The sequence below is a fragment of the Grammomys surdaster genome, unplaced genomic scaffold (genome assembly GCF_004785775.1).
Source record: "Grammomys surdaster isolate TR1022 unplaced genomic scaffold, NIH_TR_1.0 126113, whole genome shotgun sequence".
NCBI lineage: Eukaryota > Metazoa > Chordata > Mammalia > Rodentia > Muridae > Grammomys > Grammomys surdaster.
The window spans coordinates 5,389,295-5,415,033 of record NW_021620921.1 but is presented as its reverse complement, the minus strand read 5'-3'; the positions used below and the strand labels follow the sequence as shown (position 1 = coordinate 5,415,033).

Sequence of the window (25,739 nt, the reverse complement as noted above, 5' to 3'; positions counted from 1 at the left end):
ACAGAAAGAACAGACAGCAATCCACAACAAGGACCTATGGAAGAGCAGTTGGTGCCACGGAGCCATCTCTCCAGCCCCCAATGAAGCTGAAATTTTTAACAAGAATTTTTGTGTAAACCACAAGGTCAGCATATATTTGAAGGATGACTGTATTTGTTTCATTTTGGATAAATTTAAGAAGTCACAAAATTCCAAAGTGTTATTCCTCTTATTAAACAAAGCAGTCATTTAAATATTCCTTTAACATTTAAGAAATAAAGAACTGAATCTACATCCAAGTGTTTTATCTACATGATTAGGTACTTCACTTGACTCTTAACAGGAGAAAACTCGCATCCTGTTCGGTGATGAGAGTATCCATGGCTAGCTCTGAGAGCTGGGCAATGGTCGCCTTCACATAACCACAGCATCCCTGCCAAAGGAAGCAAAATGTCAGCAGCATCCACAGGGCCTAAGTCACTTCTCACTCTGGAAAGAACAGAAATGGTAGCAGATGGGAGTAATAAACTTTTTGAACGACAACAGTTACTGTTACAGGACTTACCACTTTTAAGAAATCTGGATGGAAGTCAGGCAATATTTTCAATGCTAAGGTTTTGGTTTCCTGCTTAAAAGACTATTGGTTCTTGTTTTTAAACACTCATAGACAAGTGGATGTTAAGACTAGAAACCATGTACAAGCTTAATAATTGTTAAATCCTCAGAAACATGGGACTTAATATACTTGTTAAATTATATTTGAAAGCAGTATCACTTATTTAGAAATGACAAATGCTAAACTGCTTTGAAATGAATTAATAAAACATGATATGTTAGCAAAACTTTTTTCTTTAGTAAAATAAAAGTAAAATTCTGAGTTCCTTTCCCTTTCCACTACCCTGCTTCAAGATCAGTCCATAGTTCCTGTTCGAATGGATGCTCTTTTTGGAGTCACTTGGGGTTAGGGAGTCACTTGGAGTCAGGGTGAACAGCCCCAAAGTTTGCACATGGTACAAGACATAACTGAGTCTACAATACCGTAGCCAAGGCCAGACATCTGTTATTTTTGCCAATGAGAAGTTAAAGTTTTATAACAGAGGGTTTTCATGGCTGATTTGGGTAAATAGATTATGTAATTTTAAAACCTTACCATGGTACTTCCTAAAGAATAGAAAGGAAGGCATTTAAGTTATTAATACCATGCAGTTGCATTTCTATACTCCTCAGCAAATAGGTTCTCTTTTTTCTGCCAAACCCAGAGCAAATATTTAGAATGGATGTTGTTACCCAATTGTTTCCTGCAATTTTCTCATAGAATAACAAAATTCAAATAAACAAATAAATGCCATAATTAAATTGTCACAGATGTCTTTTTTCAAAGCTTTAAAGAGATTTGCATAGACATTTTAGCTACTATGAGGCTATCTTGTCTGTGGTCAATAGCTTTCTTATACAGAAATTACTTAGACTGCTTTCACTCTCAAGAGATGCTGATGGGTTTAAATCCATTGACTGCACTATTACATGAAAACTTACATTAAGATTATATATGAGGAATCTAAATACCCAGATATATAAAGCTAACAAAGCAAAGAAAGGGATTACTGTCCTGACAGATGCCATTACTACAGACACTGAGGGTTTAAAGCAACTTCTCACTGCTGCCCAGGCTGACCGTGAACACCTGGGTTCAAGCCACCCTCTCTCCTCAGGCTCCTAAGTAGCACCAACAATGACTATCCCCTTTTAAAATAAAAACCTGCCTGTACTTTTCAATACCTAGCCTAGAGCAATTATGTAGAAATAACATATATGCCCTAATGACAGGACAGACTAGTGATCCTTTTAAAGATTTGTTTTCATTGTTTTTAAATTATGTGCATATGTCTCTGTGTGAATATGTGCACAGGTATGTAGCTGCTCTCAAGAGAACAGTGAGACAGATCACTCCAGAACCAGAGCTACAGGTGGTTTTGAGCCATCTGATGTGAACACTGAGAACCCAACTCTGATCCTCTGCAAGAGCAGGGCCTACTTTTAACAATTGAGCTATCTTTTTAGCTCCAAGAAGCCTGTTAAACCTTACAAATAACCAAAAAAAAATCTAGTTTTCCTAATCCTTATTTTACACCCAATACATACAAGTAAGATGCCTTTTATAACTTAACTCAAAATACATTTTTAAAAGGGTACACGCACACTGGATAAGAATCTAAAGGCAAAATATGGTCTAGTCTTGTTCTTCCTGTGTGTAATAGTGAATGCTCTGACTTGTTCATACCTACATTCACCAAAGCTTTTCCAGTAGTCAGGGGTGTGTGGCTTGCTTGAGGCTAGCCTGCTTGAGGTTCTAGATCAGTTGGCAGCATCTTCCCCCTAAAACAGTCAGAACTAAGACATAATAAAAACTTTAAAAATAATATCTATGTTAATACGGCAAAGGTTAGAGTTGTCATTTCTAAGAAAGTCATGTAGTCTATACAATCATATGTAGTTCCTTCAAGACTAAGGAAACAAGCTTCTTGTGAAACAAGAACATTAAAATGCTTAAGCAGACATGGTATCATGCCCATGAAATTTGCAGTTGTTCTTAGAATAAGACATCCCAGTTTAAGAATATTTCTTGCCGGGCTGGTGAGTTAAGAGCACTGAGTGCTCTTCTGGAGGTCATGAGTTCAAATCCCAGCAGCCACATGGTGGCTCACAACCATCCATAATGAGATCTGATGCCCTCTTCTTATGAGTCTGAAGACAGCTACAGTGTATTTAAAAGCAGGCAGGCGCAAGCAGGGCTGGAGCAAGAGGGAGAAGGAAGGGGGATGGGTGGAGAATATTTCATGCCAAGGATGAATTTATTCAACCCGTTGACATAACATTTTTCTCGAATTTTTTCATTAGAATTTTGTCTTAAATCACCAAGTGAGTGTGTTAAGAATAGCTAATAGTTCTCACATATGCATATTTTCTTATGAAATGATAGCAGCAGGCCCATTAATATGGGAATCAAATCAAGGATGGAAGTGACAGTGAACACAGGAGACCATGACACTGGATGCAACTCAACTTCTCTCTTTAAGTCAGATCAGGCTTGAGAAGACAGCCATTGATCTAGTAAATCTTTAGTATTAGCTGACAGAAACAAGAGGAAAGGTTCTCCTGAGAACATAGATCATATGTGATGCATCTCATGTGCTGTATGTATCAGGGTCATGCCAGGGGATTGGGGAAGGAAGAGAAGAGCTATGGCCATGATCAGTACATAAAAGAATACCAGAAAAACTCTATCTCCAAAAATACATACAAAAATACATATGATTCATGACAGTTGTAAAACTACATTTATGAAGTAACAACAGAAATAATTTCATGGTTGGCTGGGGTCACAACATTAAGGAAGTGTATTAAAGTGTTGTAGCATTAGGAAGATTGAGAACCACTGCTCTAGAAGTAAGTGAACAACCAGCTGAGTTATCTGTTTAAAGGAGAGGAAAAACCTGAGATGATCAAACATCTGAAAATTAGACTCTTGAGAAAACATGAAAGCTTTCTGGTATTTGTCTTTGGAGGTAATTAGAAGGCCAATTCGACATGAAAAATATTCTAGAAAGAATGCTTCTTACTAAAACTTTTTTCTTAAGGCAAGTGCACTGGTTGGTTTTTTATCAACTTGACAAAGTCAAGTCACCTGGGAAGATGAAACTTCAATTGAGGGATTCCTTCCATCAAATTGATCAGTGGGCATTGTTTTGGGAGATGCATTTTCTTGTTTAAGGATTGATATGGAAGGGTCCAGCCAAGCCCACTGTGGGCACTGCTATCCTAGGCTGGTAGTCTGGATTGTTTAAGAGGGCAGCCTGAGTTAGTTATGGCAAGGGAACTGCTCAGCAGGATTCCTCCACAGCCTCATTCATTTCCTACCTTCAATCTCCTGCCTTGACTTTTCTCAATGATGGACTCTAACCTATAAGCCAAATAAATTCTTTCCTCCTCCAAGTTGATTTTGGTTAGTGTTTTATTATAACAGCTATCCAACAGCTATCTAATTGGACTTAAGGCCCATTCAACAGGAGTGAAATCATGCCTGATATTTGAAATCCATTACGACCACTATTATTAAACCAGCACAATTCCTAACTACATTCTGAAATTTACACTTAGGCCCACAGGTAAGTGTAGCTCTCATCCCTTATCAAAGTAGCTTCTTTTTGCAGCAAATGGAAACTATTACAGAAAACCACAACTGGACTTAATGCAGAAAAAGATCATGGGGAGCCCAGCTCCCAAGGCTGAATCTTCAATACAACTGCACCTAAGGTCAGGGAACAATGAGAGCCAGTGAGTCTCAGAGACTGTAACAGTCAAAAGACTAGAACGTCTATTGTGAAACTGTGTCTTCTAAAAAGGGTTGCCAAAGTAAGACCTGAAAAATGACAGCTATCAGCAGACATACTAAGGTAGAAGAAAAAATTTCATCAAGTCATAGTGTTCCTAGACAAAAGTCTGACAGGTAGAGGCAGAGAGTGGAAAGGGGGAGGAGAAGTTGAAGGGAATGAGGGAGAGGTGGAAAGAGGAAGAGGCATGGGAGAGGGAGGGGGAGATGTAGGGACCAGCCTAACTGGTTATTCAATACAAAGTGGTCAGCCCTGAAACCATACACTCACAAGTGAAAATGGATTCAGGTTATACTTGTATATGCGTCTATGCATTTATGTAATGATAATAAAGAAAAAGAAGCTAATTTTTTGATGGGGTAGACAGGGGAAGGCCTGGAGGGAGGAGACAAATGAAGGGTTGGAGACAGGAAAGGAAAGAAGAAATGATAAAACTGTACTTTTATTAAAATGTTAAATTAAAAATAAGAATTATACAAAGTCTAACCAAAAGAAAATTTTGTCTGAACATGAATTTTAGCTTTGGAGATTAGTCATTATATGAGTTTTGGTATTACACCATCCAGCATGTTAAATACCTTATTTAATCTTCTGTTTTAAAAAATGTTTTGCTATGGTAGCCATACCTCTCTGAGGAACAATACTGCAAAGATCTATTCCCTCCCACAAAGGATCTGACATTTCTGTACTGACTTCAGTGAAGCTCTTTTGCCTATAATTCCATTTCTACTGTTCATTAGTTGATGATGTCATTCATGTAGACAAGTAATTCACTACAACATTCCAAAAGAATAGAACACGGCATAGAAATACAGGAGTGCTTGTAAAGTTTCCAGTAAATGGTCCATTTCCTTCTCAGGTGATTCTATCACTAAGATTATAAAATAACAATTTTAAGGTGCCGATTTAAATAAAAGCAGTTAAAATTTTAGGTTATAACCTAGATATTACAGACAGAACTGTTAACAAATTATCAAGTGTAAAAAGTTTTATTCATATCACATGGAGCTTGTATACCAGCCTGCAATCTATTGAATTATAAACATCTGAAATTGGCAGAGATTCAAAGACAGAAGTTGAAAAGATGGCAATCCTGTACGAAGCAAGAGCAGGCCCTCAGGCCCCAGTAAAGCCCGGACTTGTTAAGATGGGAAAGCATGTTGTGCCCAGCAGAGCTCCATCTGCAGGGAGCTCATTAGACCAGAGTCCAGCAGCTGCATCCTGAGACCCGCTGTGAGTCCCATGTAAGGAGGGGCACATGGCCTCTAGGGTATGCCTGGACTAAGCAATACCTGAGGGTATTAAATAGGTGTACATCTAAGAGACAAGAAACTCCTCTCAAGAGTCGGCCCAGAAGCATTACCAAACCTTCCTCAGGTTTCACAGGCAGATAAAACCCTTTCCAACCTTTCCTCTTCTTTGGGGGCTGACTTTGTAGTCACACTAATGGATCTCATAGTCTTTCTTAGGTTCTTCATTTCTTTGTTATCCTTTATTAAAACCTTTGAACATTTCATTACAACTTGGTATCTGTGTTTTTTTGTTGTTTATTTTTGTTTTCCCCTTTCCTTCTCCCTCTTGCTCCAGGCCTGCTTGTTCCGGCCCAAAGGTTTGTTTATTTATTTGTTATATGTAAGTACACTGTAGCTTTCTTCAGATACCCATAAGAGGGCATCAGATCTCATTATGGATGGTTGTGAGCCACCATGTGGTTGGTGGGATTTGAACTCATGACCTCTGGAAGAGCAGTCAGTGCTCTTAACTGCTGAGCATCTCTCCAGCCCGGTACTTGCGTTTACATTTTAAAGATCACAGATTAACCCATAAATTTAACTCACGCCAGATTCATGAAGTTTTGTTAAATTGTAGATTAGAAAACAACCATGGCACATCCCAACATCAGAACTGCCTCAAGACTCTAGAGGGTGATACACAAGTAGAATCACTACCAGCCAATTCCTTTGGTAGAGGAGTGTAAGTTACTTGACCCACGTTTTCTCTAACACAACATGAAATAATTGTACTGATCTCTTGAAGTTGTGAAAACTAAATGAGGCTCATAAAATGCAGACTAGTGCCCAATATATCTCAATGGGTTTGGCACTGGAGAAAAGCTAGGACAGAAAATACACATCTAACTGAACAAAAAAAAAAAATCAAAAACAAACGAACAAAAAAACCTGGAAAAGATTGGCTAGAGAATTGAACAAATCTGTTTATTTAGTCAATATGATTAAATCATTTGCTGCAAATTTTGCTGTTTTTATTTAACATTTGTTATTAATTATACTTTTGTCTTTTGGTGAAATAATTATCATTACTTCATTTTAGTAAAAAAAAAAAAAAAAAAAAAGCTACTTTCCACTACTATGGGAATTTAATGAATGTTTGGTTCCCAAATATTAATAACAGAAATCTATCTGAATTCTGAATTTTGCAAATGTTTTTATTAAGTGACAATGATTGTCACAGGGATTGACTACCAGGGTCATATGTAAAAGCCAATTAGTGACCTCAGAGCCTTTACTACACAGCACTGGGTAACCTGGCAGTCATTTACGAGAGTGTCTTACTATCACAAGGTGAGCAGAAAGTGACGAGATGTGCTCAATTTGGTATAAGGTTTCAGCTGAGCAGAGCTTCTCATGACAGGTAAGGTTTCAGCTAACAGTCCTAGATTAACCAGTGCTACATGTTTAAGGTTGCAACTTTGTCCAACAGTCTGAAAGGTTTCCCTTTCAGGAGGAAAGATGACCAAGTGGTGGTAATGTTCTACAAAGCCATCTTAGTCCAGCAATCTTACCTTCTGAGCACTTGCTGCAGGTTACAGCTGCTGGGTGGCGTTTCTCAACTCTTTATAGAGATTGCATCCTTTGTGATATAAGGTCATTAAGTTTTTTTTTCATTAGTCTATTAAATGATAAACTGTAACTTAACTGAAATTTCTTTGACATTTTTGGGGCCTAAATAAAATTACCAAACCCCAACTCTTCAGTTTGTACACGGGTTCTGGTTTATCATTACCTCAATGATTATGAAGGTAATTAACTACTCTACTCTGCCTTCTGCCACCACTTCCTGCTTACGTGGAAACTACACTTACAAGAGGTGATAACTTAGGGTCTTCTCTGAACAAATATATTCAGCCCTATCATGCACATGACATTCTAGACTTTAAAACACAAAGGAGCTTTTCAAAGTATTCACTGGGGTATTTTTTAATTTTGTTTTTCTCGTAACTTGTCCTTCATGCCAGGATCTGCTAAATGGATCTACTTTTGAATGAATCGTGGTTGGAGCAGCAATACAGCCATGAGGACATTCCAAGAAGGAAAAAACCAAAGTCATTAGTTAGGTCAAAACACAATTCTCTGAGAACTAAATCCATAAGGCTTTCTCTAGTGCCAGCAATGTAGGTGGCATGTTCATGGTAGGGATGGTAGGTGGGTGAATTAAAATACTCTGATACTCTTGGAATTCTGCAGGTTCTTCCAGGTGACTAATTTTGCTTCCTCACAAGGCTAGATCCCTAAATTTAAAAAAATTAAAACTTGACTATGTTTGACATTAAGACTATCTTTGAGATTTGAACTTGGAAAATGACATATTTTCTGTTTTTTAATCAACAGTAAACAACAATTTACAGCATTGTTATTGTAATATATTTTACCAGCACATTGAAACTTTCAAGATTCAGCAAAGGTCACCTACTGTAATTTGGCTATGAGAAGACAGCTTACTTAGTGCTGTACATCAAATGGTAAATTTAAGAGCCAAATACAAAGGTCAAGAATTAGACGAGACTGAGATACGCCGTTTTGATGGATTAGACTTTGAAGATTGAATCAAATCTTTTGACAGTAAAGATCCAACATGAAACAGCCTTGCCAGGTTACTCAGTCCTTACCTTTCTGCAAAGCCAAACTCCCATTTGTCCAATTTGAAGACCAGGACTTCCATTTCATCATGTTTAGCATGTCTAACTGGCCCAAAAAATATTAATGGAGTCTCCCTACAACTCTCTTCCTCAAACAGTAGCCAACATCTGATAAATGTGAAGTCCAGAACTGCAAGGCCCTGTATTTAAGCTTGGCCAGGAGTCGAGCTCTGGCTTTTAATCTCCTATCCTTAAATACTGGGGAGGCCCAAACCATAAATTGGATGCTATAACAAGAAAAATCAGTTCAAAGTGATAGTTTGGAACTAATTTTTCTTGGCTGTTTTTTTTTTTTTAAATATTAGGTGTATGTTAGAAAATGTGCCTGAAAATCATTTCTTGTTTCAACTCAGAAATTTATTTTCACAAAATAATTTAAATGCAACTTCTTTTTTTTTTTTTTTTTTGGTTTTTTGAGACAGGGTTTCTCTGTGTAGTCCTGGCTGTCCTGGAACTCACTCTGTAGACCAGGCTGGCTTTGATAAATGCAACTTTTATGGAGAATGATTAGTAGTAACATGAATTACCATCAGGTTTAAACTTTAAAGTCTTACATGGTTCTAGTATTCTTCATTTGAAAATTGGAGATTCTTAGAGTTCATAAATATAAATGTCAACCAAAACAGATCTGTAGGAAAATAGTAAAAAAGTTTTTTTCTTTGTTGTTGGTTGTTTTAATTGTTGCTGTTTTGAAACAGAGTCTCATAAAATCAAGACTGGCTTTGAACTCTTCATCATTTGGGATTAAAACATGCACCACCATGGCAAGATATAAAACAGCATTCTTACAGATCTTTATAAATGCCTTAGCAAAGCTTTAGCTTTAAGTAAATGTTTATGCAAAATGCTTCTCGACATGTAGTCTCATAAAACTATCATAACACCACCAATGCAATAACTTACATATAGGCCAATAAATCTGTTCTAAGTAGACACATAGAAAGACAAAGGCATCTTTATTTTTTAACCTTTAGTCACTCTGGAATTACATTAGGTGCTTTGAAATCTTTGATAATGATTTTAACATTTCACAAACAGACAAAAAAATGGAACCTCTAACAAACTAGACTTAACATAATGGCTTCTGTATCACAACTGCTTTGGTAAGCTGCCTGCTGAGTGTGTTCCAAGTGCTTTATACTGTCCAAAACTAATCAAAACAAACAGGAAAGCAAAGAAATCAGGAGGCTCTACAAAATGGCTTAGAAAAACAAGTTTTCTATTTATTTAAAAATAAGTTTATAGGTACTACATTGCAGGGACAGGAATTCTTACACATACATTCTAGTTTGTATAAAAGGATTCCAAGAATTATGCATCAAAACTAACATAGAAAGTATCCACGTTAACAGTAAAGAAAGGTCCAATCAATATGTACAAAAAGAAAGGGCCTGCTACCGTGGTGCAAGACTGCCGTTTATGACATGATACTCCAGGTCTAGAAGAAATAAAACAAGAACATCAATAAAGCTAAATAATTTTTAAAACTCTGTCACTTATTACATACAACATATCTGCTTGTGTTTAACATTGCTTTCTGTACAAAATAAACATAATTTTAATTTGAAATGTGTCAGTTACAACATTAACCCTTTAGGTCAGTTGCTTTTTAAAAATTGAGCTATGTTTAGACGTCTAAATATCCCATGGTGGGATTTAGTAGTTTTCTTAATAACTTTTTAAGACCTGTCTCTTCTTGCCACTTCAATATGATCTGAAAATGTAACATTGTATCTTATTTTTCAATTTATTGTGATAAATCAACACGCACATCCTTGAAAGTAATCAGCATGTGTGTGTATCTGTCTTGTAAGTGCATGTACTATAATACAATCAATCCTGAACCTATCTTCTTAGTTCTTTAAATGTAGAAACTCATCCATATACTACTATGTATTTGGTTTGTGCCATATAAGGTTAATTTCCTGATATTTTTATCTGCATTTAAAAAGTATTTCAAAACATAGCTATTGAAACTAAAAAATATATGTATAGCTCAGATAATCTACTCACTGTACTGTGTGTGGGTTCATCTCCAGAGTGCTCAGAGTGGTACTTACAGTCTTCTGACTCAATTTGACCTCTTCTTGAAGTACTGTACATAGTTCAAAGTGTCTTTTCATTTGGACCATTTTGATAAGTATAATTAAAAACAAAATAGTTTCTTAGTAAATGCATTAATTTTAGTTGAAGTCACCTAGAAAATCTTTTTTTTTTTTTTTTGGATGGAAACAAAAGGTGTACTTTTCTCAATTTTTAACTTAAGACAACTTACTGCCTAATCAAGCTACTACTGTTAGCAATATCTTCTGGATAATATGGGAGTAATGCATTCTAAATAAAAGTAATCTCCGCCCTATTCACTTTTAAAATACTATACCTCCTGAATATGATGAACACCGATAACAGCCCTTTAGTAACTCAAGTATCTTGGTCTTTTTCAACCTACTGAAAAATAAGCTTCAGGTGAACAAAATGTTAAAAATCAGTTTGTTTGTTTTTTTTAGATAGAAAGCTTAAAACCACGTACTTTTAACTTCAGAGATACTTATAGATAGATATAATGATACAAAATGGAATGTCAAAATAAAGCACTGTCAACTGAAACTAATTGTGTAAATACTGCTAACATCATGCAGGGTTAAACTTTATTTCAATAAACCTTTGAAGGTTCTGATTAGTCGACTACAATACAGCTACGAGACAGTTCTGTTAATGATTATGTGGTGTTTGCTGTTCACTGTCTTACGTAATTAATTTCCAAGTGAAACTGCATCCAGTCAATCTTGTCTCTCCGATGTGGCCTAACCACCTGACAAATGTTCCACAGCTATCTAATTAGACAATTCTGTTAGTAACCCACTAACCTTCAGCTGTTGTGAAACAAAGGAAAAACAACAATGGAAATAAGGCCCTTAATTATCAGTTTATACTTCTATGCAGAAGACAAAGACTGCTCTAGAGAAGACAGTGAGGGGTGAGACTTTAAGATGCTACATTTCTACTTCCAAAGGCTGGTAGATTGCAATTTGACTGAGTCTTTAAACTACCCCTGTGACAACACTGAAACTTCTATTACACTTGGGCATTGTGAACTCAGGATAGCATAACAATATGGTTGAATATTAGAAATATAAACTGAGGTTTTTTGGTATTGCTGCTGCTTTAGCCCTAGTCTTGAACATGGTTTGCAGCTAAAGGTAATTTTGAACTCTTGATGTTCCCATTTCTTCCTCCTAAATGCTGAGATTACAGGCATGGACCACTGAACTCAGCCTGAAAACTGGTGTCTATGTTCCATTCCATGTACATAATAAATTTCCTTTCTGAAAGTTTCAGTACACTTGAGATTTTTCTTACTGCTTACCTAAGACGAGCACTAACAATTCCTTCTGGTCTATAAACAGTACATATAAGATGTTACTGTCTCAAAGAAGAGACTCTTCCAAGCAGTAAAGCCAAACCAAAACATGATGATTTAAAGTTCATAATTTATCTTCTGCGATGTACAGAAGCTAAATTATAAAAATACAAAATCTATATCTGGTATTAATATATCTTAAGTTTTCAATTACAAATAATGCAATCCAAATCATTTTGCTTTACTAAGAAACCAGTGTCTAAAAATGTCCAAATACAGTCATGAATACACAGTGTCTTTAAAACAGAAATGTTATATTTCTTTGTTATAAGAAAGATGGAAACTACTGCTCAGAGGCTGGAACTCTCTGTGCACCATTCTAGAGGTCCTCCACACTAAGACTGTGCGTACTTCCTTATACTGAACACACCTTATAACTACATTTATTTATAAAAATGGATTTTAGTCTAATTTTCTAATACAATGCAGATAACATCAGGAAATTACATTTCTCAAATAGATTCCCTTCAAAAGCAACTAATTACTTTAATGACTTAAATTTCCAATGTACACACTATCATTTTTCAGTAATGGTGAAATTGACTCATTTTTCTATATAACACATCATCCATTTCTGCATTATGAAGCGTTAACTACTTAATTTTAATTATATAGTTCAATATATTTGTTAGAAAAAAATAAATGTACAAAAAAACCTAAAAAATTTGAAATTATTTTTTAACTGTAAAATCACAGCAATCCAGTCAAGGTCTGGAAAATGGTTCACTTCGTTTCACTGGAGGGTTTCTGTACAAATTTCATTACAAATGATCTAAAAAGCCCAAATGCATCACTTTTCATTCTTCTTCAAGACAGTTAAATGACAGTTAACATTTATCCTTATTGGAAACAAGGAAACAATTATAATCTAATTACATATTTTGCCAAGGTTCAATTAAAGACTTTATTCTCTACATCAGGGTCATGCTGATATATATTTTCCCCATCCTTTCTTTTTAAAAATGTAGTATCTGAAAGATTTGGTTACATTTTTGCACCATATCAGTCCTCAGAAAATACTACATTCTTAAAGCTTAAAAAAAAAGTAATTTTAAACAATAGAAATGGCATTTATGTTGGTTTTCAAGATATAAAATAACTAATGTACCATAAACAAATAAATAACTGCTTTCCTTTTTCCATAGCAGTACATATAGTAATACATTCTCCTAAGTCATATAGTTATCATTTACAATAGACAACTTAATTTTACTAATGATGCAAAAAATAATAGAATACAAGGCACAATCATTAAATGAGAGTTTCTCTTTAGAGTGTATATTGAGATACCAGCTTGATAAGGATACCGTAAAAAGTGCAGAAAAAACACAATGTGCAATGAGACCACTGTATAAAACATGATTGCATAAAAAGTGATTTGGCCTATTTTTAACTTTTAATAATTGAAAATAACCAATCTTTTCCTTAAAATTAAACTATAAAGTATGACATTTTAAAATTATTTTTATTCTACTACTATCTAAAAAATCCTGAAAAAAGAATTTATACCTGGGTAATAGTACTTAAGAATGCGTTTGTGTGTGTGTATATATATATATATATATATATATATATATATATATTCAATCACACCCATTTATCAATATACACACGCACACAGACATGGTTCTTTGTAAGTCATTTTAGCCTACTGGATATGTCTGAAGTTTAAAAATGACATTAATCCAGATCAAGTAAACATCAAATTCCATACATTTTTCCTGTATTGTCCTTGAATCCTTTAACCACTTAAACATTTTCTCTAAGATATCTCTGTCAAAGGACCCACCAGTGCATTATTTTCCTACTATTAGTACCAAAAAAAAGATACAACTCAGCATAATTTTGTAATAACTTGCTCTTTAGAATATATAGCTTTTCCAGTATTGAAAAGTGTATGCTGTCCTGACAGTCAAAAACAGGCTTTCCACTGCACTGATCCTCAGTCTTTGGCACAATAAACAGAGATAGAGTGACTGATATAAGAATCAAGGTCTGAAAAATTAGACAGTCAAATGTTTTCCAATGTGGATATGATTCCTTTGCATTAATACATTTTCTCCTAAGTTTGGCAGAAATGGAGTAAAACAAAAGCTTCCTCTAGATGTTCTGTAGATGAACACCTACAACTCACAATATTTTTCAGGGTAACAAGTGGTGGGAACTGGAAAGTTATCTTTAGAGGAAGCCATTCTTAATGTACTGCTACTCTTGGTAACACCTCTCTTCCTAGGGCATGACTTCTGCTATCAGTAAAAATGTACCTCACTTGGTCAAAAATAACTCAATTTAACAGGAAACATTCTTTATCTCTAGGAATACTATGTTTCTTAATAGTGTAGCAGAGCTGTCTCTTCCATAAATAAACCAGAATTTTTAACAGGTCTTCAATTTCAAACAGTGAATGAAATGAATGTGGAAACAAATAACCTACCTAAGGGCAATAAATAGCAAATGTTTGAAATATATATGTATATAGATTTTTTTCATTGAAAGATGTAAATTATCTTCTAAATGTTTGTTTTCCTCCTTCTTCCCAAGTCAAATTGTCACATTTCCTAATCCATCATAGCAGCAAGGAAGCAGAAACCTTGGTTCTACTTACTCCTTAACTGTACCTGCTCTATAGGTTTTTAAAATACAATATTTTGCTTCAAGTTACCAACCAATTAAATTAGCCTTTGCTTTTTCAGTCAACTTTCGGACTCGTCCTCTACTAGAAGTTCCAAACGTCAAAGAGGTGTCCTCGAACAACAGCTGTCTCTGTTCTTCTTCTGAGTCATCCTCATTATAGAAAGCTGTCCTTCGACCCTGGTTTCTAGTTCTCATGTGAGGTTCAGAGCCTTTGAGTTCTTCAAACTCTTCTTCCTCATCTATAGGATCATCTGGTTTTTTCCGGTTACTTCTCCTTAACACTTTAACATTTGTAGGGACTATGAGTTCTGAATCTAGGTTTTCAATTTTCACCTTCCTCTTGGGTTTTCTGCCTCCACGACTCTTTTTCTGTAACAAATCCTCCTTAACAACATTAGTTTCAGAAAGAAAGTTGCACGTTGAAGAAGGTACCACATCACCCCTGATGGGATGCATGTTATTTTGCTCAGAGATTTCTTGCTTTGCACACTGCAGTTTCTTGGGCTTTCTACCTCTTTTCTTGTGTGTAACTTCACCACTGCTGGTGTTAACTTCTACCTTAGGCTTCCTCCCAGGTCCTCTCTTCACAAGTTTTGATGGTTGCCCTCCATGGCCATTTACTTGAATGGTTCCTGGTATAAGAACATTGTTCTTACAATCTCCTGAAAAAGAAAAACAGTACACTTAATATATAATGGGCTATTTGTTGTTGTTTAGTCCTCCAACTAGTTGATAAGGGGGCTAGCATACTTCTATGTAATGATATAACAATAATAGTAATTAATTGTAATAACAAACTACTAAAATGAGAACAAAATTGATAAATTTCTGTGATTACCTAGACTTACTTACTTACTTTATTTATTTATTATGTGTTCCCTTGGATGATAACGAGAGAGTTCTTTCCTAGTCTAACATGGCTGCTTACCTATCTTTTTGGCCCCTAGGAAAAGATTCTCAATGAAGACAGAAAGAGACGTACGTACAAATAGAAGACCTATGTTAATGTTGTCACTGACAGTAGAAAGTAGAAATTCCATTATCTACCACCCTTATTACACATTCTAGTGTTAGTAGGTTTGCTTAGATCACATGAAATGATTGTATCCATTTGCAGTTCATTACATCAAAGTACTTTACTGTTTAAATCACTAAATACATGGTGTTTTGGTTTTAAGGAGTTAAGTCATAGAAAAATATTCTTATCATACTAAGTTTATGAGACGTTTTAATCTGGTCATCTCAATAAACAAGCACATTAATTTTTATCTCTTGCTTTCAGTAATTTGATGAGTGAGAAGATTCAGAAAGTAAAGAATGGACAAATTCTAGCTTTTCTTTCATCTATGAATGTGACAATAACTTCTATATAAAAGAAGAGAGTCTGCAGCCTAAAAGAAATCTCCATGTTTTCTGAACATACAAAGAATCTTCCTTCTTAATCCCTTACCCAATATAATTATGAGTATTGTCTGCTGCAGTAATTTACATCAGTTACTCTCATAAAAACTGCCATGGCTTTGACACTCCTTACCTGTTACCTGCAAACTATAAGTAATAATTCAACTGATATGTTTAAAGCTAGAGGACCCAGAATGATATTTAAAGTTCTAAAAGCCCAAGAATGTCAATCTGGATAATAATGGGTAATAAATCTAATAATGGAAAGAGAAATCAAAACTTTCAAGGATAAAAACATAAACGGAATTTAAGAACACTAAGCCAGCACTACGGATAATGGATAAACACTAAGTCAGCACTACAGATAAAGTATGTAAAAATGAAGAGAAAGATAAACACACTCAAGAAGCCACAGAAGATAAACGCTAGGACAATTAATCAAAAGACTCCAAAAACAAAGAAACAACGAAATGATAAGAATACAGAGAAAATTGTGAATAATTCTGAATATCAATAGCCTCAACTCCCCATTGAAAAAAAATAGATAAGACTATCAGCCTGGGTTACAGAATCGGTTCCATTTTAGTGCAAAGGGATAGAGAAAGGTGCTACAGGCAAGTCCAATCAAGAAACAGTACTTAGAATTTATTCTAGTATCTGACAAAATGCAGCTCAAACTAAAATTATTCAGAAAAAGTAAGAAAAAATGTTAGTGGGAACAGAACACAAGCCACAATAAAAGGAGAGGTGGGAGAATATTTGGAATTAAATGTGTAAGTAGAGATAGGAGGACTGAGGAGAGGCCAGAGGTAGGTTAGTCCAAACTAAGGATCTATGAAAACAACAATAACAACAACACTCTTTTGTAAGCTAACTTTAAGAACTTATTTTAAAAAAGAAGATTTGAATAGAAGAACCTTAAACAGGTGGCTACTACTCAGAAGATCCAGAAGATGTGGGTTATTTAAAAAAAAAAATCTCAATGTTGGGCTCAGAATACATCTTTTTGAGTTATTGGTAAGGGATGCTCAGGAAGCACCTCAAACAACAAGCTGCTTCCCAATGATTTTGATTGCCTACCATAACTAGATGACAAGACCCTACTGATGAAGCCATTCCTCGCTTTTGAGTATAGAAAAGAAATGTCAACTGATCCCCAAACTCTCTACCTGCTGTTTATTCTTATACAATGCCAGAAGGTGCAATGTAGCCTGCAGGAGAGGAAAACAATTGTCTTACCCAGAGCTGGAGCCTATATGCACAATACCAACCTGTCAGGCAACATGTGTCCCTTCGTGCAATAGCGGCATGTTGTTTATGGGTAACCAACCTACCTTGAGGCCTGCTTCAAAGGAGGAATTTCATGCTTGCTACTGTAAACCTAGTCAGAAAGCCCATGACTTAGGTAGACTCTATATCCTAGGAGGGTGAACAGGCAGTTGGTGTTCTGTTTTGCTAAATGGTCATACTGTCAAATTGTGGATGAATTTTAATCCAGCAACATGGATCTTCTGATCATATCTAGTCTGTGTGATCGAACTGGAATGGAGACATGCCCTTAGAACATACCCTTAATTCCTCTAGCTGGAATCCTTTAGTACATACCTTTAATCCCAAACAATGATATCTAATTGAGGAGAAGGCAAAGTGATGGATCAGAAAAAGACTTGTCAGAGTTGGTCAGATATACTCAACTCTAAGGAGAAAAGCTATTTAAGAACAGTATAGGTTCAGTGTAGGTCAGCAGAGGCAGCTAAAGCCAAAGAATACATAGCAAGAGGATTAGTACACATTGCTAGAGTTAGTTTGAGGTCAAGCAGAACAATTCAGGAGAAGCCCAGAGAAGCCAAATTGAATCAGTCAGCATGGAGAAGAGTTTAAGCCAGATAGCTGAGTTGACCAGCCAGATAAAGTTTAGAAAGAACTAGAAAGGGTGAACTTACTCAGCAGTTAAGTCTCAGCCAATTATATCAGAGCACGTACAGCATGCTCACATATGTACAAGTGCCATGGCACTCATGTGGAGGTCAGAGAACAATTTTGCAGAGTCAGTTCTCTCCTGTCAGCTCATGGGATCCAGCTAAGGTTGAAAGGCCCCTCTATCAGCTGAGCCATCTAAGAATTGAATTTATCCCAACTGTACAAGGAGACGCTAACATGCAGGGGTATTAACTAACTTGTCCCCATGAATAATCAGATATTGGCCTCAAGTCCTTAGCAATTTCTTCTAGCCGGCGCATCCATGTATCGGATTACATACTTTTAAATTGACATCCCCAAAAGGAAAAAGGCCAACTCCTATAAAAAGGCATTAACTGTAAAAAAGAACTCACTCACTATATCTGAAAATATTACAAATAACATTTTTACTTTCACCTTTTTTGAGGCAGGGTATTCATTACAGTGGCTTTGCCTTAGACCTGTGATGTTCCAGTGTCAGTCTTTCCACTAAACAATGGTGTCCACAGCCCTCAGATATCAATAAGAAGTCAGCTTACCTTGATCCATGACTGCTGATGACTTTGGAAGTGGAGATGCTTTTGAAAATACAGAAGACTTCATTTTACGTTTGACAGGCTTTTCCTTTTCCATGTTTTCTTTTGCAGAATTATTCTTCATACCATGGCCAAATGTGATCTGATCAGGGCTTGAAAGCGTACTCAAGGATTTGGAATGTTTCACAGAATTCTCTAGTACTAAAACACAATGTAGAAAGATGAGAAACTGAGACTTGTTATGCAAAAGGTCTGGGATTGATACTAACCTAAACTGCTTCAGTTAACCAAGAGAATAAAACCTGAGTGATACTTAAAGCTTCCTCACAAAATCTCTCTTAGTGCTGGACTGTAACCTGGGGCCTCATTCATACTACCTTTTAGTAAGAGAAGGCTACAAAAAAATGTTAACAAGCTCAGCCCAACTAGAAGGTTTCTTTTCAGTTCAGAATTATGAAGGCAAGTCTGGTCAAATTGTCAGGTTTAAATTTGAACAGTCTTTATCAGTTTCTTATTCTCGTGCTCTATAAAAATATTCCTAAGCTTTAAATTTCTTGTTCTCACTTTCTAACTAAATGTTTTCAAAGGACAAAAAACAATAAGGAAAACAAAACCAGTACCTTCAGGTAATTATCAAAACAAACAGAAAATCAAAACCTGTTTTAAAAAAGCACACTACACCTTGATGTATAAATTGTGATTGTGTCTTACTTGCTTTTCCTGGCATGGCAGATGTATTAGCTTTTGAAACAAAAGCTTTTGTGGCCGATGATGTAGAGGGTTGCTCAGTGACAACTGGATCTACAGCTACACGGGTACTCCTAGTTCGAACCACAGAACTGGATTCTGGTTTACCATTCATGTGAGCAGCATTGTGCCTTGGCAGTACTGAGCGTGTCGGTATGGAGAATGGAGAGGTAGTTACTTCTGACTTTAGCTGGGGTTTTAAGATCCTTTTTTTCCTTTCAGGGCTGAAAATAAGATTAGATCACATTGTTAATCATTCATAACAATTCTCCACATATATGTTAAAAGTTTTGTAATACTGCTGAATTGATCGTTTGTGCCATTATGAAGTATGTTAAAATATGAGATTTGTAGTGAATTTCATATGGTTGTGAGCCTTTGAAAAGTGAATACTTAGTGAAGGATCATTGTAAATGCTACAGTTATATGACTGAAAGCATGATGCCATCACTATCCTAAAAATGCTGTTTTTACTGAATAAACTTAGCAGTTTGAATTTAAGCACTTACACTAGTAAAGCTTTAGTTTAAAAGATTAAAAATCCTCCACATCATAAGAACTTGCCTGTCAAATATATCATTCTGCAATATAGGGAACAGCAAAGGAAGCATTAAAAACCACCAAGTTCTCCCATTTAGATGACAAAGTTAAGAGACGGAAAAGGAACTGAAAAGGAACTAAGCACCTTGATGCAGCACTGCTGGAAAGGGAGCTGCTTCTGTTTCGTTTCTTCCTCTTTTTGGTTATGGTGTTTCTTTTATGAAAACGAAGAGCAGATTTATAATCTGACAAAACTGAACTAATATGTTCTTCAAAGAAAGCAGACAGGCGTAAACTCATGCTGTAAATCTATGGAGAGAAAAAGTATTCACAAAATAGGTTAAATATTCTTCAAAAGAAAATGCCTATTTAGTATATACTGTAATTTAAATATTTTTCTGGTAAAATTTTCTAGAATTCAAAAACTTGTTTGTATTTGTTTTCTTTGTATGTATTCTTCTGCATTTTTAGAATAGAAAGCAACAGGTCACCATCAATACCAATAACAACATAATAGTTCGTTAATTTTGCTCAAAGTTTTATGCAAAAATATTTAGAGACTTGACATACTTTTAACAAGATAAAACAATTTGATAATATACCCTTGATCTTTTGCTTGGTGTATATGCTTTAGAATTACTAAAAATGAGCCTGACATCTTTACATAACTCCATTGGTGACTCATAGTTCCCAGCCTCTAAAGTTTCTCTAACAGTGGCAAAGTCCATTGGAGTGTCAATGATGTCTCTGTAGTCCTAGGAGAGAAGGAAACAGACTGTATTATTATTATTACTACCAAAGTATCATTTTACAGCACAGTGATTGACAGGATTTTTATGACAAGTTACAGAACTATTAATCATCATCTGTAAAAACAAAACAACAGTAAAAACTTCAGCCTACGTATAATTATAAATCTAACGAATGTCAACTCATTGAAACACTATAAAGTAAAGAAATACAATCAAAATGGGGCTGGAGAGATAGCTCAGTAGATAAGAGCATTGCCCTTGTACAGGATCCCTGTTCTGAATTATGTAAGTATCAGGCAAACCTGTGGTACACATACATACATGCAGACAAAATACTAAAAGTAAGACCAAAGTATATGTAAAACTCCTCAAAGACATCCCGTCTATATAGAACCAGAAGTCACAGTAATTTCATGTCTCAGAATTTAACAAATTAGGTATTTTGTAATAAACAATAATAATAAATATAAACAGATGTCAAAAAGCCTGTGCCCTGAAAGTCAACTGGATAAAAAGTAAGACAAGATGGAACAAAACAGAGGTGAGAGAAGAGCTACTGATCACTCCAGGGTGACGAGTGATCACAATGGCAGCACAGACTGCACTGCACTTCTTCAGGGGCACTGACATCAGCTTTTGGTTATTTTACTTGTTTCCCTTTGCTTTGACTCTTCCTTCTCTATACTTAGAAGTGAACATACACTAGTGATTTCAAGCTCTGACAAATGCAGCATACACTAGCTTCAAACTTTCCTACCCTACTGTTAACTACAACTTACAAATGTTGAAACTCATTTTGTATTCATTGTCATTGAGGTCATTTTTTAAATTACCATAGACTTATTTGACCTACTGACTATGTGCAAGTGTATCATACTGCCTGATTTGGAAGTATTATATGCTAACAATCCAACAGTTGTGAGGCAGACCAGTTTGATCTACCTTGGAGACTTTTCTTTTAATAATTTCTACTCTGATTCCATTATGGTTAGAAACACTTACTTAATAACTTCAATAAATATTAATTTTTACTTTATTTTCCAGTTTACTAATTTTAGTCTTTAATTTTTCTAATCTTTTCATGTGCTAAATAAAGAAGCTTTATAATTTCACTTTCTATAACACAACAGTATAAACTTAGATTCTAAATCTATATGCTTAAATGAGATGCCTATCTCACACTAGAGCTAAGAATGACATTTACTGTGGAAAGAATTATTTTAGATTTTTAATTAGAATGCAAATATCTCTCAGTTGGTTAAGAGTAGGTTCTCAGTTCTAAATTCTTTCCTAACCATGCCCCAAAGCCTCATTTATTTCTATACAGGGCTAATATTTATATCTCTAGAATTAAAACATTAAGGCTCAAACAACAAGAAACTAGTACCAAGAAGTAAGCAGTGAAGCACTGTTTTAAAATGACAGAGAATTTGTTAGGAAATAAAGGGAGGCCTCACTTCTGAAACTTTAAGTACTGAACAAAGTACAAACTCAATTCTAGAACTCAGGCAAGGTGAGTGTCCTATTGACCCAATTGACTCTGCTATTAAAATTAAACATTTGTTCTGCACATTTAATGAGTCTGTTTCTGGTTTTCAAAACTAAAAAATTAAAAATGTTTTATTATGATACCTATCAACAAGTTCATCACTTCAAATTACAACACCTAGACAAAGTCAAACAATGAAGCTAGACAACACTATATTTAGGCTGTGATGCTGCCATATAAACTTTACAAACTTCAATTCCTACCTAGAAGAATTTTTTTAAAAACTCATTTCAACCTGGATTGAGACTTCTTGTATGCAAATGTACTATAAATAGCTGATTATATAACCTCAACATTTTTAATCAGGTATTCCTTAAAGTACATACAGTGGAATTACATAAATATATACAGTCATAAAATACATATATTAATTTTAACAGATATTTCAATGCAGTGATTCTTTCATCATTATAAAACTACTTATCATGTATTTTCATTTTATCACCGTAACTCCATGAGAAAAATAGGTATCATTTATGTTTTCTATATAATAGCTGTAAGCTCTTCGAATTAATATGGAGAAGTAGAGTCTGTACTGGTAAAGTTTTTGTTTGGTTTTGGTCAACCTGACACAAGATAAGAGTTATCTGGGAAGAGGTACGTCAAAAGGAAATTGCTTCCACCAAATTGGCATAGCTGGGTCTACAGGGGACATTTTCTTGACTGATGAATGATGTGGAATGGCCCAGCCCTCTCTGGTGCCCGAGCAGGTCCTGAGCTGTGCATGGTAAGTAGCCAAGCAAGCAGTAAGTAGGTAGCATCCCTCCACTGTTTTTGCCTCAGTTCCTGCCTCAGCTTCCCTATATGATGGACTCTAATCTGTAAAGAAACTCTTTCCCTTCCCACATTGCTTTTCGTTCATGGTGTTTATTACAGCAATAGAAGGCAAACTAACATAGTTAGTAAAACTTATATCATACGAGAAAGCTAAGAGGCTCACTCTAAGTTACAAAACATGTAAGAGAAGAGCTAGAAGGATAAGCCAGTTCTTTACAGGCATATTTTAGGTCTCTTTCCATCTTACCAGTTTCTAACTGGTAAGAGTTCTTTGTAACTGAATAGGTAATGGAAACATGAATAAACTAACAAGGAAATGAAGCACAGTGATAAAAACAGTTGTGTAAAAGTAGTCTTAGAAATACTTACTGGATATTCAAGAAGATCCACTGGCTGTCGAAAAGGTTCTGAATCTTCACATTGAAATATGAGATTCAATAATTCTTGACATTGTTTCTTCCATGCTTGAATATCGTAAGACTGAGCTCTGTTGCGTAACCTTCTTCTAGGTTGATGATCCTGAAATAAAAAACACATAAGTAGCAGCACAACTCTTACTTGTCATTCATTCATTCGTGGGGTGGGCTGTGTGTGCTCACGCCCTTATGTAAGGCCCGTGTGACCCATCTGGTACATTTCCCTCAGGAGCCATTAACTTTGTTTTCATTTTAAAGTATTATTTTACATTTCTTTCTCTCCATGTAGCTCCGGTAGGCCTAGAAGTTACTACTTAGGCCAGTCTGGCTTAAGACTCATAGAAATCTGCCTCTCTACTCTAAGATTAAAGGAGTGTATCAACATGCCCACAGATTGATTTTATTTTCAATTACATGCATATGAGTGGGTATATTCACATAAGTGCAGGTGCCTGCAAAAGTGAGAAGCATCAGAACATGCCCTGAAGCTAGAGTGGTTATTAACTGTCCAACATGGAGTGGGGAACCAAACTATATGTTCTCTTAACCAATGAAAACATCTTTGTTCAGGGTATCTCACAGTACCACTGGGCTCACTGGCTAGTTAAGCCTCAAGGAACCTGCTGCCTTCACCTCCCCAGCACTGGGATTACAACTGAGCTGCTCTCTCTGTGGGCATTGGGGATTAAACTCAGGTCCTGATGCCTGCAGGGCAAGCACTGTCCTCACAGAGTAATCACACTAGCCACAGTTTGTGCTTTGAGTACAATCACACATAATGAGGCATCGACTGAGCACTCCTGACCTGAAAAGCTTGGCAGAAGTGGTTTATGTTGGAAGTCTTTTTGTTTTGCAGTATTTTCGTAGAATTGACTGGTTAAGGAATACGAAATCAAGGCCCGAAAACAAAAATGGGAAATTTTTTGAAAAACTTTAAAAGAGTTTTTTGAGCACTCTGAATGTTAGATTTTCAGATTAGGAATATTCAACCCATATAAAATACAAATCTTTCTCAGAAAAATATTTATACATAAAAACTATCTGAACACTTAAGTTGCTTTTAGTGTTACTAAGAATAAATAAGCTTTTCGTATTCTTGAATACAACAAAAATACTTCTGTTAAAAAAAAAAAAGTAATCAAAACCAAAATGCTGTTACCTTCCTTTTTCTGGTAGAAGTTCCTGGAACATCGGCATCTTTCTCTTCTTCCTTTGAGGCAATAAAACATCCGATTTATGAAACATCCTAGATATTATCACTTGGTAGTTTTTCCTATCACTCTTTAGAAAATGAGTAATACACTTGACTGGTTTAGTAAGGTCTCCCCCATTAAAATTTGTTTTCAATCTGAAGTAAATTCTAAATATGATAGCGACGCTTAACAATACAGTACTGGGAAAAGCAATGTTCTAATACTTTAATCTGAAAACTATTACATGTAAATCTTATTTAGTATTTTATAATATGTAGTGTTAGTTAATGTAGTGAAATAAGTTACATACCTCAGAGTCAGACAAAACTTTCTTCTTCATTGAGTTGTAAAGTGGAATTATGTTATAACAAGTCTGATCCCTAAGTAAAAGAAAATGTTGATGTTTCATGAGAGCTATGTGATTTTTCTTTAAGAATTTGTCCCTAAGATTAAAAACTTTAAGCCAAACAATTGTGGCATTTATTGACTACAATACATTATTCATATACATTTAATCCATGTCCTTTATGACTGACTTCAGTGTAGAAAACTCAACTCTCACATAACATGGCTATCGTCTATCTGTTGATTTAAGGTAAAGAATATATACTGTCTTCTAATTCCTGTCACTGTCTATCTTAAGTGGAAGTATTCCATGTCTTTAGTCGTCTCCCTTTTGACAGCATCACCTACAACTTCCTTTCTTGACCTAATTCCAAAACACACTCTCGTCCACTGTTTTCTTTCTCATTTTTCAATAACATACCACTTTTACAGTCATGAGACATCTCAGATTTTCATTATCTCTTTCTTTTTAAAACTCAATTAATAGACTGTTCCTGTGAATTCTAACCTTACACTTCTTGGCCCCTTCCTTTTTCTCATTTTCATAAACTACGCCTTATCCATTCTTGATCCATTGTAACAGATATTTATGGTTTTTATTTTGTCTTGAAATTTTCATTAGAAGATACTGTATTGAGATGCATATTTTGAGGCATGGTGTAAAACAAACTGAGCATATCAAGATACTTTTAATATCCATTTTCTTTTAAAACTTGTACTTTAGGAAGCCTACTTCCTCAAAGTTAGGGATGGCTCATTAAAGAATGCATATTGTCTTTTCACAGGGCCACTTCAATTTCCAGAATGCATTTCAGTAGTTTACAACTGCCTGTCTCTCTAGCTCTAGGGGGATCTGATGCCGCCTTTCTGAAGAAACAGACATTTGCATAAACATATCCACGTAGATACATATACATACAAAAACACATTAAAGGTAAATCTTTTCTAAAAAGCTTAGTTCCTTAGGTTGGTAATCAAGGAACTCCATGATTTGATTTCACCCAACCCAAACATATAGCAATAGAATTCTATAGCTAGACCTCAATGGCCTTAAAGTCACATCAATTCATTCTTTCAGCTGGGCCAAAAAGCATGAGCCATTAAGCCTGACTTAAATTTTTTCCTTTAAACTAAAATTTTCCATTTTAAAAGAGGACTACAC

General features: G+C 35.4%; 1 protein-coding gene across 1 annotated transcript in view; it reads right to left on the bottom strand.

The window, feature by feature from the left end:
* Positions 1-9,502: 9,502 nt before the first annotated feature.
* Positions 9,503-25,739, bottom strand: part of Phip (pleckstrin homology domain interacting protein) — a 106,338-nt gene continuing 90,101 nt past the window's right edge. Inside the window, exons 32-39 of the mRNA XM_028756184.1 lie at positions 24,543-24,612; positions 24,199-24,249; positions 22,993-23,142; positions 20,148-20,300; positions 19,691-19,854; positions 18,970-19,229; positions 18,262-18,459; positions 9,503-15,024 (exon numbers count right to left, since the gene is read on the bottom strand). Of these exons, the coding sequence (XP_028612017.1) occupies positions 14,387-15,024; positions 18,262-18,459; positions 18,970-19,229; positions 19,691-19,854; positions 20,148-20,300; positions 22,993-23,142; positions 24,199-24,249; positions 24,543-24,612 (1,684 nt within the window). The 3' untranslated portion in view covers positions 9,503-14,386. The remainder of the gene's footprint in view (positions 15,025-18,261; positions 18,460-18,969; positions 19,230-19,690; positions 19,855-20,147; positions 20,301-22,992; positions 23,143-24,198; positions 24,250-24,542; positions 24,613-25,739) is intronic.